At 47.2% G+C, this 17198-nt stretch overlaps 1 protein-coding gene across 1 annotated transcript in view; it reads left to right on the forward strand.

Annotated features, from left to right (window-relative positions):
* Ctse (cathepsin E) overlaps window positions 1-17198 on the forward strand; it is a 35861-nt gene that overhangs the window by 10052 nt on the left and 8611 nt on the right. Inside the window, exons 2-5 of the mRNA XM_052736555.1 lie at window positions 9697-9883; window positions 10425-10581; window positions 11169-11286; window positions 12203-12321. Coding sequence (XP_052592515.1) covers window positions 9816-9883; window positions 10425-10581; window positions 11169-11286; window positions 12203-12321 — 462 coding nt within the window. The 5' untranslated portion in view covers window positions 9697-9815. The remainder of the gene's footprint in view (window positions 1-9696; window positions 9884-10424; window positions 10582-11168; window positions 11287-12202; window positions 12322-17198) is intronic.

Genomic DNA, 17198 nt, shown 5'->3' on the forward strand with positions numbered 1-17198 from the left:
CACTGAACCACCTCTTACTACCAGCTGTTTCTAAGCTCTCATTTATAAACAGTTCTGTGTGCACAACCTTGAACTTGCAGCACTTTGCACTGGGCATCAGTAAAACAAACTGTAGATGTCCTCCCTGAGCCTAATCTCCTTCCCACTATCTAGCCCATAATACTCCTTTGGGCTCTAGCTACAAAACAGTTCTCTGCATACTGCTTCTGTCCTGGTCTACCATGCACACTCGCTCCAAGCTACTGTCATCTCTTACATTACAGTAAGCACGAATACATTTGTCTTAGTTACTGTTTTATTGCTGTGAAGAGACACCGTGACCAAGTCAACTTATAAAAGAAAATCACGGGGGACTCGTTTACAGTTTCAGAGGGTGAGTTCATGACCATCATGTCGGGAAGCATGGCGGCAGGCAGGCACGGCGCTGGAGCAGCGGCTGAGAGTTTACATCAAGATCCACAGGCCTCAGGCAGAGAGAGCAAGATTGGGCCTAGTACAGGCTATTGGCTTTTCTGTAAAAGCTCATTCAAAGAGCACAGTTTGCCTTTTTAGGGAAAAGTCAAAGCCCCACCCCACTGCCACCCCTACCCCTACCTGCAGGGCCACACCTCCTCCAACAAGGCCACGCCTAATCCTTCCTAAACAGTCCACCAATTAGGGACCAGATATTTAAATACATGAGCATGTGGAGGCCATTTCCTTCAAACCACCACGACATTTAAGTTTAGTCAATCTTGAGTTTGCTATACCTGAGTCATGCCTGTTGAGGAAGAGATCTCTTGGGACCTCAGTGTTTCTTTTTCTGAAATTAGATCAATGAGACTGTGCACCCCAAACCTGTGAATAAATAACCGAAGCCTGCCAAGACCTCCATTTGGAGGCTTTTCCACAGGGGAGTTTGGTGAATCTAATCAGATACATGTCTCAGCGTCTTGGAATAGACATCATCTTAACTGCTCTTTTATACGTGATTTCCTCCAATGGACTGACTGCTCTCCCTCACTCCCTGTTTGATCTGGCTGGCCTGGAACTTCCTATGTAGACCAGGCTGGTTTCAAACTCACCGTGAACCTCGGGTCTCCGCCTCTCCAGTGCTGATATTATACAGGCATGCCCCACCATGCCCCCCACATACTTCCTCTTTTATAGTTGAAGAAGCTGACACTCAAAACATAGCCATGGTATCACAAGCCACGTGGTTTGTCTGCATTCAAGCCTGTAAGCTGGTATCGGTCACTACACACGTGCTAGCCAGCAGAGGCCGCGTCCTGACAGGAAACCTGCATGGTGCCTGCGCCCTCTGCTGGCAATGCTGTGCAATTTCTGGTCTAATTGACAATTTCCCACAATACAACTGGTGGTGACTGTAAAAATAACTCAAATGACTGAGTTCGTGCCACGGTGAAATGCTGAGGACGTCAGTCTTCCTGCTTCCCAGTCACTCAAAAATAGGAGGCTTGAAAAAACAAAGAAAACCAAGCTGTGCAGGGGGAGGGGGGGAGTGTTTAGTGCTAAGTTCTCTATGCATTAAACAGATGTTTTGATGGAATAGAAGTTTCATTTTTTTCATAATTCAGTCAGAGAGGGATGCAAAATTTTCACCAATCAGCAATATAGTAATGATCTTTCCTGTGTGACTCGTTGAAGACAAGATAGAAAATACATTAAAAAAAAAAAAAAAAAGCCGGGCGGTGGTGGCACACACCTTTAATCCCAGCACTCAGGAGGCAGAGCCAGGCGTATCTCTGTGAGTTCGAGGCCAGCCTGGGCTACCAAATGAGTTCCAGGAAAGGCGCAAAGCTACACAGAGAAACCCTACCTCGAAAAACCAAAAACCAAAAACCAAAACAAAACAAAAAACAAAACATAGAGTGAGCTTGTAGAAACAAGAGCCTTGGGTACACAGTGAGACCCTGTCTCAAAGAACAAGCATAGTCTTCATGAATATGCACTGAGAATTTATCACCACACCTATACACACCTTTTTTTTATTCTTCCAAGCCTACAAATCGTCTGCTATGGTAGAAACGAGTCTCTCCCTCTCTTTAGCCTCTCCATCCCCCTCTTTCAGGTAGAAGCTCAGAACCTAAGACCCTGTAGATCATTCAGTACAGTGTCATGGTTAGGAATCTCAGCTTTCAAGTCAGGCAAACCTGGACCTGGATCCTAGTAACAGGAGCCACCCTGTGTCTATCCTCGTGTGTGAAATAGCTTTAAATATCCTCCCAGGATTACTGTGAGGTGTGAAGGAATACTCCCAAGTCCTTTAACACAGGGTCTGAGACACAGCTAGGCGCTCCCTGAATGGTGTCCCTATCACCATTCAGCTCAGCCTCTTCAGTTTATAGAGGAGGAAATTCGGCTCTGAGAGAAATGACTCCTACAGTCAGGTGGCCAGTTAGGGCAAAACCAGGTGGATCCAGGCATCGTCCGCCAGTCCCTCCTTGCCTGGTCACATGTGGAACAGTGGATTTTTGTTGTTTTGTTTTGGTTTGGTTTTTTGATTTTTCGAGACAGGATTTCTCTGTGTAGTTTTAGTGGTGCCTGTCCTGGATCTCGCTCTGTAGACCAGGCTGGCCGTGAACTCACAGAGATCCACCTAGCTTTGCCTCCGGAGCGCTGGGATTAAAGGCGTGCACCACCACCGCCTGGCAGAACAGCAGATGTTCCTTTATTCCTCAACTCTGAGCAGAAAGAAGCTGAGACATTTCCCCAAGTAGCTGTCGGGGTCATTTTGAGCTGATGTTCCAGAGCCAGGGACAGTGTATCCTGGAGTGCAGCTCACTGCCATCCAGAGCCAGCTCCTATCCCACACTCGCAGTTCACTTCCACATAGCACCGTGCAGCTGTCCCCTATTATTATTTTATCTTCTGCAATCTAAAGCTGTAGAAAAATAAACTAATTAGGGAGTGTCATCACCAACAGCTTTCCCACATCCTGGAAAGCGTCAAATCTTCATCCAGCCAGCCTCCTCCCCACATTACTGGAGAACCCTCTTTTCAAGGCCTCTGTCTTAGTTAGGGTTACTACTGCTGTGGAAAGACACCATGACCACGGCAACTCTTATAAAGAAATTTTTTTTTTTTTTTTTGGTTTTTCGAGACAGGGTTTCTCTGTGTAGCTTTGCGCCTTTCCTGGAACTCGCTTTGGAGACCAGGCTGGCCTCGAACTCACAGAGATCCGCCTGGCTCTGCCTCCCGAGTGCTGGGATTAAAGGCGTGCGCCACCACCGCCCGGCATATAAAGAAAATATTTAACTGGGGTGGCTGCTTACAGTTTCAGAGGTTCAGTCCATTATCATCATGGAGGGGAGCGTGGCGGTGTGCAGGCAGACGTGGTGCTGGAGCCGAGACTGCTACATCTTACTGGCAACAGGAAGTCAATGGGCAGTCACACTGAGAGATGCTTGAGCAAAAGAGACCTCAAAACCCACCTTTCAGTGACATAATTCCTCCAACAAGGCCACATCTCTTAATAGTGCCACTCCCTTTGGGGCCCAGTATGGTGATATTTTATTTGTACTGATTTTTTGTTTGTTTGTTTGTTTTGAGACAGGGTTTCTCTGTGTAGTTTTGCACCTTTCCTGGAACTCACTTTGTAGACCAGGCTGGCCTTCAACTCACAGAGATCCGCCTGCCTCTGCCTCCCGAGTGCTGGGATTAAAGGCATGTGCCACCACCGCCTGGCCTGAAATGTGATTTTATTTGTATGTTAATAAATAAAGTTGCCTGGGGGTCAGAGCTAATAGCAAGCTATAGCAGAAGCTGGGCAGTGGTAGCACATGCTCTTAAACCCGATCACATGACAGGGAGATCTCTGTGTGTTCAAGGATACAGTCAACGTGGAGACACACACCTTTAATCTCAATACCAACCATAAAGACCTGGAGGTCTGTATAGACAGGCAGTGATGAGGAGGTCATGTGCTTGGGTTTACAACCAATGAGAAGGCAGAACAGAAAGTCAATAAAAAGACAGATACCTACAGGAAGTAGGTGTCTCTCGGAGGAGAAGGACAGTAGCAGCAGAAAGGGTAAGAAGACGGCTTTAGCCGGGCGGTGGTGGCGCACGCCTTTAATCCCAGCACTCGGGAGGCAGAGGCAGGCGGATCTCTGTGAGTTCGAGGCCAGCCTGGGCTACCAAGTGAGTTCCAGGAAAAGGCGTAAAGCTACACAGAGAAACCCTGTCTCGAAAAACAAAAAAACAACAAAAAAAGAGACAGCTTTAAGTCTCAGCTCTTAACTACTGCTCTGACTGTTGGTTACGAGGCGGCGGCCATGCCAACGGAGGAGAGTGCTGGAGTCATGAGCCATAGTTACCTTTCTTTTTTTTTTTTGGTTTTTCGAGACAGGGTTTCTCTGTGTAGCTTTGCGCCTCTCCTGGAACTCACTTGGTAGCCCAGGCTGGCCTCGAACTCACAGAGATCCGCCTGCCTCTGCCTCCCGAGTGCTGGGATTAAAGGCGTGCGCCACCACCGCCCGGCCATAGTTACCTTTCTAGAGCGTTATTGGGTGGGAGGGAGGGAGGGAGAACCTCGCAGAGAGGGGGGGTACGGAAGGAGAAAGTGCGGAAAAAGAGAACACACAGAGGGCACGCCTGCTTTTTAGGCTGGGACACTGTCGCAGGCTGGTGCCGTAATTAAAGACAGAATCCTTACATCCCAGACTTTCGCTTATTAAAAAAAAAAGCAGGTAGATGGGACTAGGGGCGTCGTTCCTCTCAAAAACTACTTCCAGCTGATTTTTGGACGTCGGTTGGCTCTTAGGGGAATGGAGAAGGGGAGTCTTCCGAGGTAGACAGGTGTTGTGGGATGCTGTCTGTCATCTGTTTGCTCTAGAGACATGTATCCCTCTTGGCTGTGGCTGGGAACTTTCTGTTTGACAAGATGCTGGTGACACAGAAAAAACTTAGAGAGAGAAAAGAATCATTATTATTTTATGTTGGTAGATCGGTCTGTCCAGATAGATTTTGAAACATATTAAGCGTTATCAGAGACAGATTATTTTAAAGTACCTGTTTCCTTTACTAGTTCGCCATCCAGGAGACAGGTGATCAATTGTTAAAAGCATCTCACAGTAATAGGTGTTTATATTAAAGTCTTTTTGTAATGCCCAGATGCTTTTGGGTCTGGGGGTGTAAATACCTTTTAGCTGTTACAGTCTCTTACTTGACGATCTCTGGACTCTGGTTCTGTGGTGGTCCTGTACCATGAGCTGAACAGTGAGTTAGAACAGGGAACTGGGAAGAGAAAAGCTTGTGGTGCCTGAGAACTTATTTTTTTTGGAATTAGGGACAAGGCAAAGATCAGGGCCCTGTCTGTATGCACGTGAGAAACACAGGCAGTAACTCTAAAGGTGCAATTAAATCTGGTGAGGTGGGTAAGGCTGTGCTCTGTACCCGACAATAAAGGAGAGGTGAAGCTGGGCGGTGGCGCACGCCTTTAATCCCAGCACTTGGGAGGCAGAAGCAGGCGGATCTCTGTGAGTTCAAGGCCAGTCTGGTCTACAAAGCGAGATCCAGGAAAGGCGCAAAGCTGCACAGAGAAACCCTGTCTCAAAAACCAAAAAAAGGGCCGGGCGGTGGTGGCGCACGCCTTTAATCCCAGCACTCGGGAGGCAGAGCCAGGCGGATCTCTGTGAGTTCGAGGCCAGCCTGGGCTACCAAGTGAGTCCCAGGAAAGGCGCAAAGCTACACAGAGAAACCCTGTCTCGAAAAAACCAAAAAAAAAAAAAACCAAAAAAAAAAAAAAAGGAGAGGTGGCATCCCAAAACTCCTAGGACTGAGTCAGAGCCTCTGGTGTCCAGAAGGAAAGAAATGAATCGCTTCCCTGCTGCGTTCTGGGTTCCATGTCATGTCTGTAGCCAAGCCTAGGTCTGCTGGAGGTCTTAGCTTAATGTAACCATGCATCTTGGCGCCTGGGGGCAGTCAGCTGGCTGGTTGTCTTTCTAGGCGGCACTTTTAACAAGGCTGTTGATGGCCTGAAAGGGCATTCGATAGCCTGTGGCCTTTTCCTCACTTAAAACAGGGACCCAACATCTTTTGGGAGTCAGCAAGTGCCGGCACTTGGCAATTTTGTTTTCAGGCTTTTATCTCTTCCCTGGCACACCTTAAATGCCACAGATGACTCTTTTGCCTGTGGGGTCAGGAGCCTTCATCTCCAGATGTTTAAGTTTTAGTTGGGAGGTCTGGGGAACAAAAGACAGATTTTACTCCGTGTCCTGAATTTTTTTTTTTCTGATGATTGGTGGCTTAAGGACAGTTTTTGGAAGATCTGCCAGGAGGCGGACCATAAACCAATCCTTTCGGAAGACTTGTCTGAGGCTATAAGCTGATTTTTGGCTTAAAAGCCATCCTGACTACTGTAAACTTATTTGTATGGATCTTAGCCTCTTTCAGATCTGTCTGTGTCTCTCAAGGCAGTTTGAGAATGAGTGGGTTTAGTTAAGGTGAGTTAGGGCTAGAGTCAGTAGAAGCCGCCCAAGCCCGCCCATTTGAGCCCGCCCACTTCCGGCGGAAGTCAGACAGAAAAGGTTGCACATGGCAGACTCAGAAGTGGGGAGGGAGAAGGGTTTAGAGCTTTAGCAGAAAGCTTGGAGATAAAGTAACTCTTATTCCCCGTTCACTGGCAGAAGTTTCCACGACGCTGTTATGTGGCCAGATTTACACCGTTATGTGGCCAGGTTTACCGGTACCCGGCCCTATCCACCAATGTAGGTGGTAAATGTCTCCGCCCATTTGTTGCATGGCTGTAGTCGAGAGAAAAATAAAAAATTAAAATAACAAACAAGGATCAGACTCCAATCTCAGGCATCCCTGAGAGTGGAGAGGGATCTATGAATCAGTTCAAGTTCCCGTCCTCTTCATCAAGGGATGGAAAGGGCTGCAGCTGTGCAGCATTGACCCCCTTGTCAGGAGTGAAAATGTGCCTGCTATTGCCAGCACAGCCCGAGGACAACCCCCGGGGTGTCCATCGCAAAGAATATAGCTCAGACTACAGCCACGAGAACGGCAGACTCACTGTGGTGAAGAATCATGGTGGTATCAGTAGTGGTATCTGTACAGGGGTCCAGCGGAGGTGAGGGATGTGCGCACACTCGCGGTCTCGCTGGATGGGGGAGGAGGCGGCAAGCGGCAGCAGGTCCTCATTGATCTGAGTCTGAGCGGCACCAATGTTGGTTATGCTGCTGCCACCTGCGGCAGCCATGCCGACAGAAAAGAGTGCTGGAGGAGAGTCACGAGCCATGGTTACCTTTCTAGAGCTTTATTGGGAGAGAGGGGGAGAGAGAGAGAGAAGTGGGGAAAGGGACCATGCAGAGGGGGGTTCAGAAGGAGAGTGTGGAAAAAGAGAACGCACAGAAGGCATGCCCGCTTTTTAGGCTGGGACGCCGTCGCAGGTTGGTGACGTAATTAAGGACATAATCTTTACACTGACCTCTTGGGCTTTTAACTCTGCATTTGGCTCTGTGTTTTGTTTTGGTTTGGTTTGGTTTGGTTTTGGTTTTTGCAGACAGGGTTTCTCTGTGTAGTTTTGGTGCCTTTCCTGGAACTCACTCTGTAGCCCAGGCTGGCCTCGAACTCACAGAGATCCACCTGGCTCTGCTTCCCGAGTGCTGGGATTAAAGGGGTGCGCCACCACTGCCCAGCCAGCTCTGTGTTTCTTATTTAACAAGACTGTTACTTTTACAGCCCATTTTCTTTCAAAAAACCACAGCCCCTTTGCAAGTGCTGAGAGAACAGATCACTGCCTATATTGTGCCCTATGACCCACTCCACTCTTTCACTCCAGTGTTCTTCCCTCTGCCTCTCCCCAGAGATCACACACATAGCCATTCATATGCTCAGGGACTTTTGTTCCCAGAGAAGGTTCACACTGTCCATAACAATGGTCCACAGTAATTTTCCATTTCAACCTGGGAGGGGCCAGTGACACACACAGCCAGGAGAGCTGCAGTTCCTGGTGTTTCCAGAAAGGACAGAGCCCATCAACTGGGACAAACGTCCCCACATGCTTGCTCCCAATCTTTGTCAGACTTTCCCAAACTCAATAGACCCTCTAACAGGCAGGCTGAGTCTTCTACCTCGGGGTCAGGTAACCCATAGCTGCCCAGGTCCCATTTAGACATGGGACAGCCTAACCCTCTATAATTTAGTAAACAGATGGGGAGAGAGTTCTGGAGATGGAGAAGGAGGGGGGCTCAGGTGTACTGGCACCAATCGCTCAGTGATAGCACACAGAAAGAGCCCTAGACTAGCAGTTAAGAGCCTAGCTCTGCCGTGATGAACTGTGCCCTTGGGGAAATCACTTTATGTCTCTGGGACCACGTTCCCATGAGCTGTGCAAGTGAGTTGGCCATGAGGACCTGGAAGAAATCTTCCAGCGAAAGGTTTCTGCCCATGGGATGTGTTCAGGTGTTTTTACTACTTTCCCATGTCTTGTTTTGTGCCCCCAACCCTCCTAAAAACCCAGAGAATGACGACACTGAAGTGTCTGGTCAGGCAACTGTGGGCAATCATGACAGAGCTTAGTTGGGAGGGGTGACCTGGCCTCGTAGTCCTCCTGCCGCATGCTGCTCTTTGGGGGAACAGACAGGCCCCTCTCCCTTGTGAGAGGCCAGAGGACAGGCTCCTGGGGAAGAAGTGAATGCCAGGAAGGTGTGGTTGCTTTAGGCTCATGATAAGTTCGTTCTGTTCTTGATTCCTCCTCTTTTTTGATGTCTTGTCAACATTTTGGATCTAAAGAAGGGTTTGGCCTAGCTTCAGACCGAATTTTGCCTTCTGCTGGGCTTCGGAGATAAAAGGCTAGGCCCTGGCACTCTCCCAGAGCATTGGCTGGTAAGAGCAGAGCTAAACCTAGCCCAGGCACCCTAATTCCTACTTCATAACTCTCTGGAAGTACTGGCACCTATGGGAGTAGTGATGGCCTGTCCCGTCCAGCTCAGAGGCCATCAACTGGAGTCCAGTTACGGAAGCCTTTTCTTCCTCATCCTCACCTCTCTTAAGTCAGGAAAGCTGGCCCTTTATTTTGGAGAAGGGACACCCACAGGAGGGGTTGATGGTAAGAAAACTTGAATTTCCAACTTCCAGGGTCACGAGGAAATAGATGTTGCTTAAGCCACTGGTTTGTGACACGTTGCTATGGCAGCCCTGGTGCACCAACACAGGCCTGCCCCAGACCCTGGCCCTCCACGGCTGCCTCTGCAACTCCCTTCTGTACAGACCCCAGCCCCAGACTCATCAAGTGCTCGGAATCAAGAAAACTCACTCCACAAATCCATAGCCAAACTTTCCCATTTCGGGGCCTTTGGGGAGTACTGGTTTTGCTCTGAGTAGGACAAATTGCTTTGGGAGCCTCAAAAGGAATGGAGAGAGAATGAGAATATAGACCAAAGCCTGGCTAACGTTTTGAGTTACAGTCCTGCTACACATGTGGCATTTCAGGTTCTGCCCTTCAGGGGTCTTCAGTCTGAACACTAGTAGCAGCAGTTCAACAAGGTGGGACCCTGGTTTAGGGACCTTCTGATCCCTCATACAATAAACAAGGGATTTCTTAAAGCCAGTGTGGGGTGTCCAAAGACCCTGAGAGAAGTTGGGACAGGAACACCCCTAATTTTCAGAGGGCACGCGCGGCGTCCTATTACACATACTGTTTACTCTGGGCATGACTATTGACTCCAGACCTTATCATTGGGTCCTCAGACTGGGCAGGGCAAGCCTGGGCACCAGGAAGAACTGGTGCCCCTGGCCTGAGTCGAGAAGAAAAGAAGAGAGAAGAGAGATCGAAGCAGAGAGAGAAGGAAGCTGCTGGCTGGACCACAATGAAATCCCTCCTCGCGCTACTGCTGGTGCTCCTGGACCTGGGACAGGCCCAAGGAGCTGTGAACAGGTAAGGCACTGAGTTCAACTTAGGCATCCCCCAACCCCAGCCCAAGGCTGCCCTGGGGGAGGAAAGCTAATGAGGAAATGAAAAAGAAGAAACTGGGATCTCAAGGGAATTCCTAGAGAATGTTCCCCAGTCAATGCCAGGCCTCCCCTTCCAGTAGTGGTGCCTGCCTCAGTTCAGGGGGCTCCCCTCTGTTGGTGGAAAGCATGGACCACAGCTATGGTTTGTAACTCCAAGCCTTCAAATTCTTTCCCGGGGGACGGAGCACTATTATCCACAGAGTCCTTCTGTCCCTGTAAGTCAGCCCTTCATGCAGACTGTGTCTACCTCCCATCCCCTAGAAAAACCCCAAAGGGCCAGTGCCCAGGAGATAGAGCCATTTCTATCAGATTCTGAGAGCTCCAGACAGAGAAGGTGCTGCATCTGGCCACACCCTGGTCTTGAAGGTCCCCTCCTGGGTCTTGCTGTAGTCAGACTCTGAACTGATACATGGAAATAGGGGACGGAAGCAGAAATGCCCCCTCATGCCCCACTTTTTCTCCAGGGTGCCCCTCAGAAGGCACCAGTCCCTCCGGAAGAAGCTGCGGGCCCAAGGCCAGCTCTCAGACTTCTGGAAGTCCCAGAACTTGGACATGATCCAGTTCAGCGAGTCCTGTAATGTGGACCAGAGTACCAATGAACCACTCATCAACTACCTGGACGTAAGATGTCTTGGGCTAAAGCCTGGGGGTCCTGGGTGTAGGGAGGAAGGCTGGGCTTCCAGCAGGGACCAGTGCCGCACCGGTGACTTCGGGTGCTCAGGCATGGAGTTCTTTGCTTGGATGACTCAGATGGATGATCCCTAGTCTCTATGAACTCTGTAAAGCAGGCCTCAGTATGGGCCAGTGTGCAGGGCTTTCTTTAAGAGGAAAGAGACAAGGATGACATGTGCTCCAAGCAGAAAGGCCCTTACTGTGTGCTCAGCTGGGCATTTTACCAGCTATGTCTTTGGGCAAAGAAAGTACTTGATTTCCCACAACCCCAGTTCCCTGATCCCTAAAATGGAGGCATTCCTGTCTCCCCTGCCTTGCCCACCATGACATAATGAGAATCAGGATAATGAGAGAGGAATGGAACCAAGTTTCCTGAGCTCTCCTCAGTGTCCTTCCTGGTGGCCCCTGCTCTGTTCCTTCCATCCTTGTCTCTAGCCCTGCTTCTTCAAGGCTCTGTAGACTGTAAGCTACGGTACTCCAGGCCCTAGCTGCAAACACTTCTCCCTTCCTCCTCTCCTTCTCTCCCTTCCCTGTAGATGGAGTACTTCGGCACTATCTCCATTGGCTCCCCACCACAGAACTTCACCGTCATCTTTGACACCGGCTCCTCCAACCTCTGGGTCCCTTCGGTTTACTGTACCAGCCCAGCGTGCAGTAAGTGGACGGCAATGGCGGAAGCCACCTCTTAGAGGCGAAGGTGGTAGTTTGTGGGGTGGGGAGACTTGGATTCTCTCCCCTGATCCTCCTTGCCACATCAGCTTCCACTTCCTATCTCTGTTTGGCGTGGCTGGGCCGGGGACAGAGACGAAAAGTAACTTACTAGTCAAGATAACAACTTTCATACCAGTCGGAAATAATGGAGAAAAAATAAGCCACTAAGAAGAGAAATCTTTGACTTGGTGACTCACTTCCTTTGGAACACCCAAGAGAACATGGGGGGAAGTTCCTTTGGTCTGTACCTGAACAGGCAGGGCGGTTGACTTCTAAGGAAGACTGTACACCTACTTCAAGGAGGCCCCGATGGCCTGGCTCCCGTGGAGGTGTGGCTGGTGGGGCACAGTGGCCTGGGTGTGTCCATTTGGCCAGAGGTAATGTAGGGATTAGGTAGAGATTGGAAACAGAAGCCCTAAACAGAGCAGGCTCCTAATGTGTGAGACACATCCCAAGGGTAGAAGCTCTTTGAAACCCGAAACTAGACATCTGCAAAGTGGGATGAAGAGCTGGGAGTAATTTCCTAGAGTGGTAATAACTGTTCACCCCTGAGCGTTCTCTGAAGGCCAGGCTCTGCCCCACACTGATGGCTGTCACTGCTGCTGGCGCCGGGTAAACGGTGCTTATCTTGCGTCTGTGAGGTCACTGTGAGCAACCAGGTTTGCCCAGGGACAAATATTTGGTCCCTGGTTGGGACACACCTGGTTAGGCTAGAGAGAACACAGTAGCTCACTAGTAAAAGGCTGTGGCAGGCTTTTCCAAGAACCTCCATCTTCCACTTTTTGTGGGGAGCCGAGGGAAGCCACTCTGCCTCTCTAGGGCAGGGATGGAAGCAGTAAGCAGCATTCTTGTTTTCCAGAGACACACCCGGTGTTCCACCCATCCCAGTCCAGCACATACGAGGAGGTAGGGAATCATTTCTCCATCCACTATGGTACCGGGAGCCTGACAGGAATCATCGGAGCTGACCAAGTCTCTGTGAGTGCAATCCCTCCATCTCTGCTCTCTTGCCCAGGAACTGGGCACAGGGGTAGCAGGATATGCTTCAGAGGTCTCAGGCACAATTTCAGATCTGCCTCAGGAGGAGATAGACAAGGTTAGCTTCTAAGGGAAGGGAGCAATCCTTCCCACCTGAGATGGGACAGTGGCCAGTCTTTTCAGTGTGCTGAGCCCTAGAGAGCAGTGTGGGACTAACTTCAAGAAACAAGGGTCAGAGCACTGCTTGGTGTTAGGGCTGGACTGCCAATCCCTGAGCACTAAGGAGAGGAGAGAAGGAAAAAGAAATGCAAGCCAGTGAGCAAGCTGGGGTTCCTTTTTTTTCTTCCTTGGGCCTAAATTCCTCCTTCTATTTACTCCTTGCCCTGAAGTTCCACCTATACTTTCTCCCTTGATATTGGACATTCAGCTTTTTATTAGACCAATTAGATGCCTTAGGCTGGCAAGGTAAAACAGCAACACATCTTCACATAGTTAAACAAATGCAACACATCTTTGCATAGTTACACAAATATTCCACAACACTTCACTGAGGATACAGGCCCGGGCAGCAAAAGGACAGAGTGGTCCCAATCCATCCCCACAGGTTCCAGTTGGTGTCTCTCCCACTTGACACATATCTCTCCTCTGCTGCCACATCTGTAGACCTTGGGCTGCAACCCCAGGTTAGAAACCACATCCTAAGTACACCCTCTAACTGGCATCTGCAACTGTATAAAGCCAGATATCTAAAACACATACGTATGTAATATATAAGTACACAGATTAATGCAGTTAATGCAGTCCTTCAAGGGACAATTACAGCCTGAAATGCATATATGAGAAAAACCAGTGATCTATGCTGTTATTTTGAATCACAAGCACTAAGAAGAACAAGCCACTAGTAACCGGGAGCAAACTAAACCCAAAGGAAAGGGAAGGAAAGAAATAATGGAGAGAAGGACAGGACATCAGTGAAATAGGAAACCCGCCCTGGAAACAGGATAACAACGGCCCAGATTAACTGCAAAGGGCAAGCAAATTGGCGACCCTTAGCACAACTCATCCAGAAAAATGAAAGAAACCTGACAGCATTAGACATGAACGGGACACCACTAAAGATCTTGTCAACCTCAAAACAGGATATCAAAACTGTCTCATATTGATATGCTTTACAATAATTTTAAATTGATGAATAGTCTGAGAAATAGGGACTATCAAAACTGATCTAATAAAATAGAAAATTCACTGTAGTGGGAAGTTTCTTTGGGCTTCCAACCTGCTCCCAAATAAAGACACAGAGAGTTATTATTAAGTATGAATAATAAGCCTTAGCTTAGGCTCGTCCCACTAGCTCTTTGAACTTAATTTAATCTGTTTCTAATCATCTGCATTTTACCTCGAGGATTCTTACCTTTCATTCTGCATGTCTTACTCTCCTGTTCCCTGGTTTCTATTTTAAATGTTTACTCTGTTATTTAAAACAAACAAACAAACAAACAAACAAACAAACCTCCCCCACAAGGAAAACTCAGGGCCCATCTTCCAGAGAATTGATAGAATTACTTCATATCTCATCTTATGAAACCATTACAACTTTAATAACAAAGCTTGAAAAGATTATTGTAAGCACTAGAACGGGTCGGACATAGTGGCACACACTTTAGTCCTTGTCCTCAGGAGGCAGAGGCAGGTAGATCTCTGTGAGTGTCTGTCCAGTCTGGTCTACAGAGTGTTATAGGACAACCCCGGGTACATAGGGAGACCCTGTCAATCAGTCAGTCAATCAAATAGCTGGAACTACCGGTCAGTGGGCAGAGAGCTTGCCCGGCATACACAAAGCCCAGAATTTGATCCTCAGGACCACATAAACTGGACAAGGCACACACATGTAATCCCAGCACTCAGGAGCCTGAGGCAAGAGGATCAGAAGTTTAAGATTTCCTCTGTTACATAGTAAGTTCTGTGCTAGCCTGGGCTATATGAGATCCTGTCTCAAAACAAACAAATGAAACAAAATGGATTAGAGTTAAACTCTTTCTCCTAGATGTCAATGTTTTCGTGTTCTGTGGGTGGACAGATCTGAGACAGCTCTCACTGTGGGCCAAGTCTAAACTGGAATTTGTCATCTCTATAGGCTGGAGAGGAAGACTGTAAGTCTGAGGCTAATTTGTGTTCCTCAGAAGCCCACAGCAGAGCTTATACTCCATAGTGAAGTTTTTAGAGATTTTGAGATTCTCCTGAGATTAGGAACAAAACAGCAGTAGTCGTATTGCCCCCTCTGTTCGTCACTGTGCTGAAGACCATTGCCAGTGCAGTAAGACAAGAAAAGGACACTAAGGGCTTAAGATTTGGAAGGAAGCAATAACGCTGTCATATCAGCACATAAAAAGACCCCCTCGCTTGCTTTATTTCTTTTATTTTTAATATTATAATTCCATAATCTCCTTCCTTTTCCTTTCTCCAAACCCTCCCACACACCCCTCCTAGCTCTCTTTCAAATTCATGGCCTCTTTTTTCATTGAAAGTTGTTATATACATATGTATGTATGTACGTATTCCTAAATATGTAATAACAACCTGCTCGGCCTGTATAACACATACTTGTATGTCTATGTTTTCAGGGATGACCATTTGGTGTTGAATAACCAAATGGGTATGCTCCTTCCTCTCCCACTCTCAGCATTCCTGGGTTGCCTGTAGTTCTTTGAATAGGGTCGAGTCCTCATGGGCTTTCTCCCCTCCATGTTAGCACGTCTATCGGTGTCCTCGTTCAGCTTATGTTTACACAATTATATTGGCGAGGCTTTAGGGGTGTAACTTCTGACATTCTTAAGAGACACAACCTCACAGCAAACCCCGCCTTCCTCGCCTTCCTCTGGCTCTTACAGACTTTCTGGCCGCTGTTCACAATGACCCCTGAGCCTTAGGTGTGGGAGTTGTTTGGTTGAAATATCCACTGGGACTGGGTTCCACATCTCTGAATTTTGACTGGTTGTGTCATCTCTATCTGTCGCAAAGAGAAGTTTCCTTGATGAGAGTTGAGGATTATTACACTTATCAGTGGTTATAAGATATTTGAAGTGTATGCCGGGCGGTGGTGGCGCACGCCTTTAATCCCAGCACTCGGGAGGCAGAGGCAGGCGGATCTTTGTGAGTTCGAGGCCAGCCTGGCCTACAGAGCAAGATCCAGGAACAGCGCAAAGTTACACAGAGAAACCCTGTCTCGAAAAACAAAAAAACAAAACAAAAAAAAGATATTTGAAGTGTAGTTAGGGTTTATGTTGCTTTAATAAAGTGCTGGCTGTGGGTTCTCTTCCTCGATCTGTTACTTCTCTAGCCCTAGGTAGTTGGCTAGGCTTCCAGTACTGGCAAGATTTTCCTCTTGTTTTGTTTAGTTTTGTTTTGAGACAGGGTCTTACTGTGTAGCCCTGGCTGTCCTGGAACTCTCATTGTAGGCCAGACTGGCCTCAAACTCATAGAGATCCATCTGGCTCTGCCTCCTGAGTACTGGGATTAAAGGCATGTGCCATCACAAACAGCCACAAGACAAAATTCTGCATGTAGGAAATCTAAAAGTATCTTTGGTAATACTGATATTAATAAGAAAATCTACAAACATTTTTAAAAGAGGTAAACATAACAAAAATCAAGTGGATTTCTATGTGAAGACAAACGAAAAACAGGTCTTGAAAACAGTATCTATGATACCATCAAAAACAGCTTACCTTTAACAAATATGAAACCTCTACCCTAAAAAAACATAAGTCATTACTGTACGAAATTAAAAGACTTATGGAAATGAAAGATGAGCCATTCCTATAGAAAGACTCATTTTGATTAAAAAAAAGTCAAAATCTCCAAGTTGATTTATAAATCCAGTGTTGCCATAATCAAAACAGTAATGATTTGTGTTTGGTATTTATACCAAAATAATCTTGATTAGTAAAAATACTGCCAAAATAAAGCCACAATTTAGACTGCCATTTTGGTATAGGCTAAGAAAAAAAAGAAAGAGACAAATACACCAGGATATATGAAAAATCCAAAAATCTCCCACTAATACCTTGCTCATATTGAACATTTTACTGCAGCATGTAGAAGATAACACTGTTATTAAAAATGGTAGGTCGCCAGGCGGTGGTGGCGCACGCCTTTAATCCCAGCACTCGGGAGGCAGAGGCAGGCGGATCTCTGTGAGTTCGAGGCCAGCCTGGTCTACAAAGTGAGTTCCAGGAAAGGCACAAAACTACAGAGAAACCCTGTCTCGAAAAAAAAAAAAAGAAAAGAAAAAAATGGTAAGTCACTTAGATATCTATGCAGAAAAATTAATCTTAATAGCTTTGTCATATGTTGTCAGACCTTAGGTAGATTACAGATCTAAATGCAAAAATGTAAAAGAATAAAGCATGGAGAAGAAAACATTGGAAAATATGTTTTCATGTTCTTCATGACTGTGAAAAAATAAAAACTCTGAAGCATGTTTTTTAAAAACCCACTAATAATGAAGTAAAAATTAATAAAATTAACTACATTAAAATTCATATCTTGTTCATCAAAAACAGCAAAAGGCATCACTGACAGGGGAAAACTTGCAGTTGCCAGCAAAGGACTTGGTTCCAAAATACACCAACAACTGCAACAAAAGCAGGCATTCCTAAAAGGAGATCTCCAAAGAGCCAATTTCATGAATTCTTGTGAAATGCAATTAAAATCTCAATGTAATCTTCGGCATATCTACTATAAAACCAACATGGAAAAGGCAGGCTTTTGAGGGTATGGGCCACCTGGGGCTCCCAGAATTTCAGTAATGGAAACATTGGTAGCACAATTTGGAAGACTTCAGGACCTTTGCTCAGAGAGAATACTTCTAAACCCCC

The sequence above is a fragment of the Peromyscus californicus genome, unplaced genomic scaffold (assembly GCF_007827085.1).
Source record: "Peromyscus californicus insignis strain IS unplaced genomic scaffold, ASM782708v3 Scaffold_14__1_contigs__length_90479793_seg_2, whole genome shotgun sequence".
In the NCBI taxonomy this organism is placed as follows: domain Eukaryota; kingdom Metazoa; phylum Chordata; class Mammalia; order Rodentia; family Cricetidae; genus Peromyscus; species Peromyscus californicus.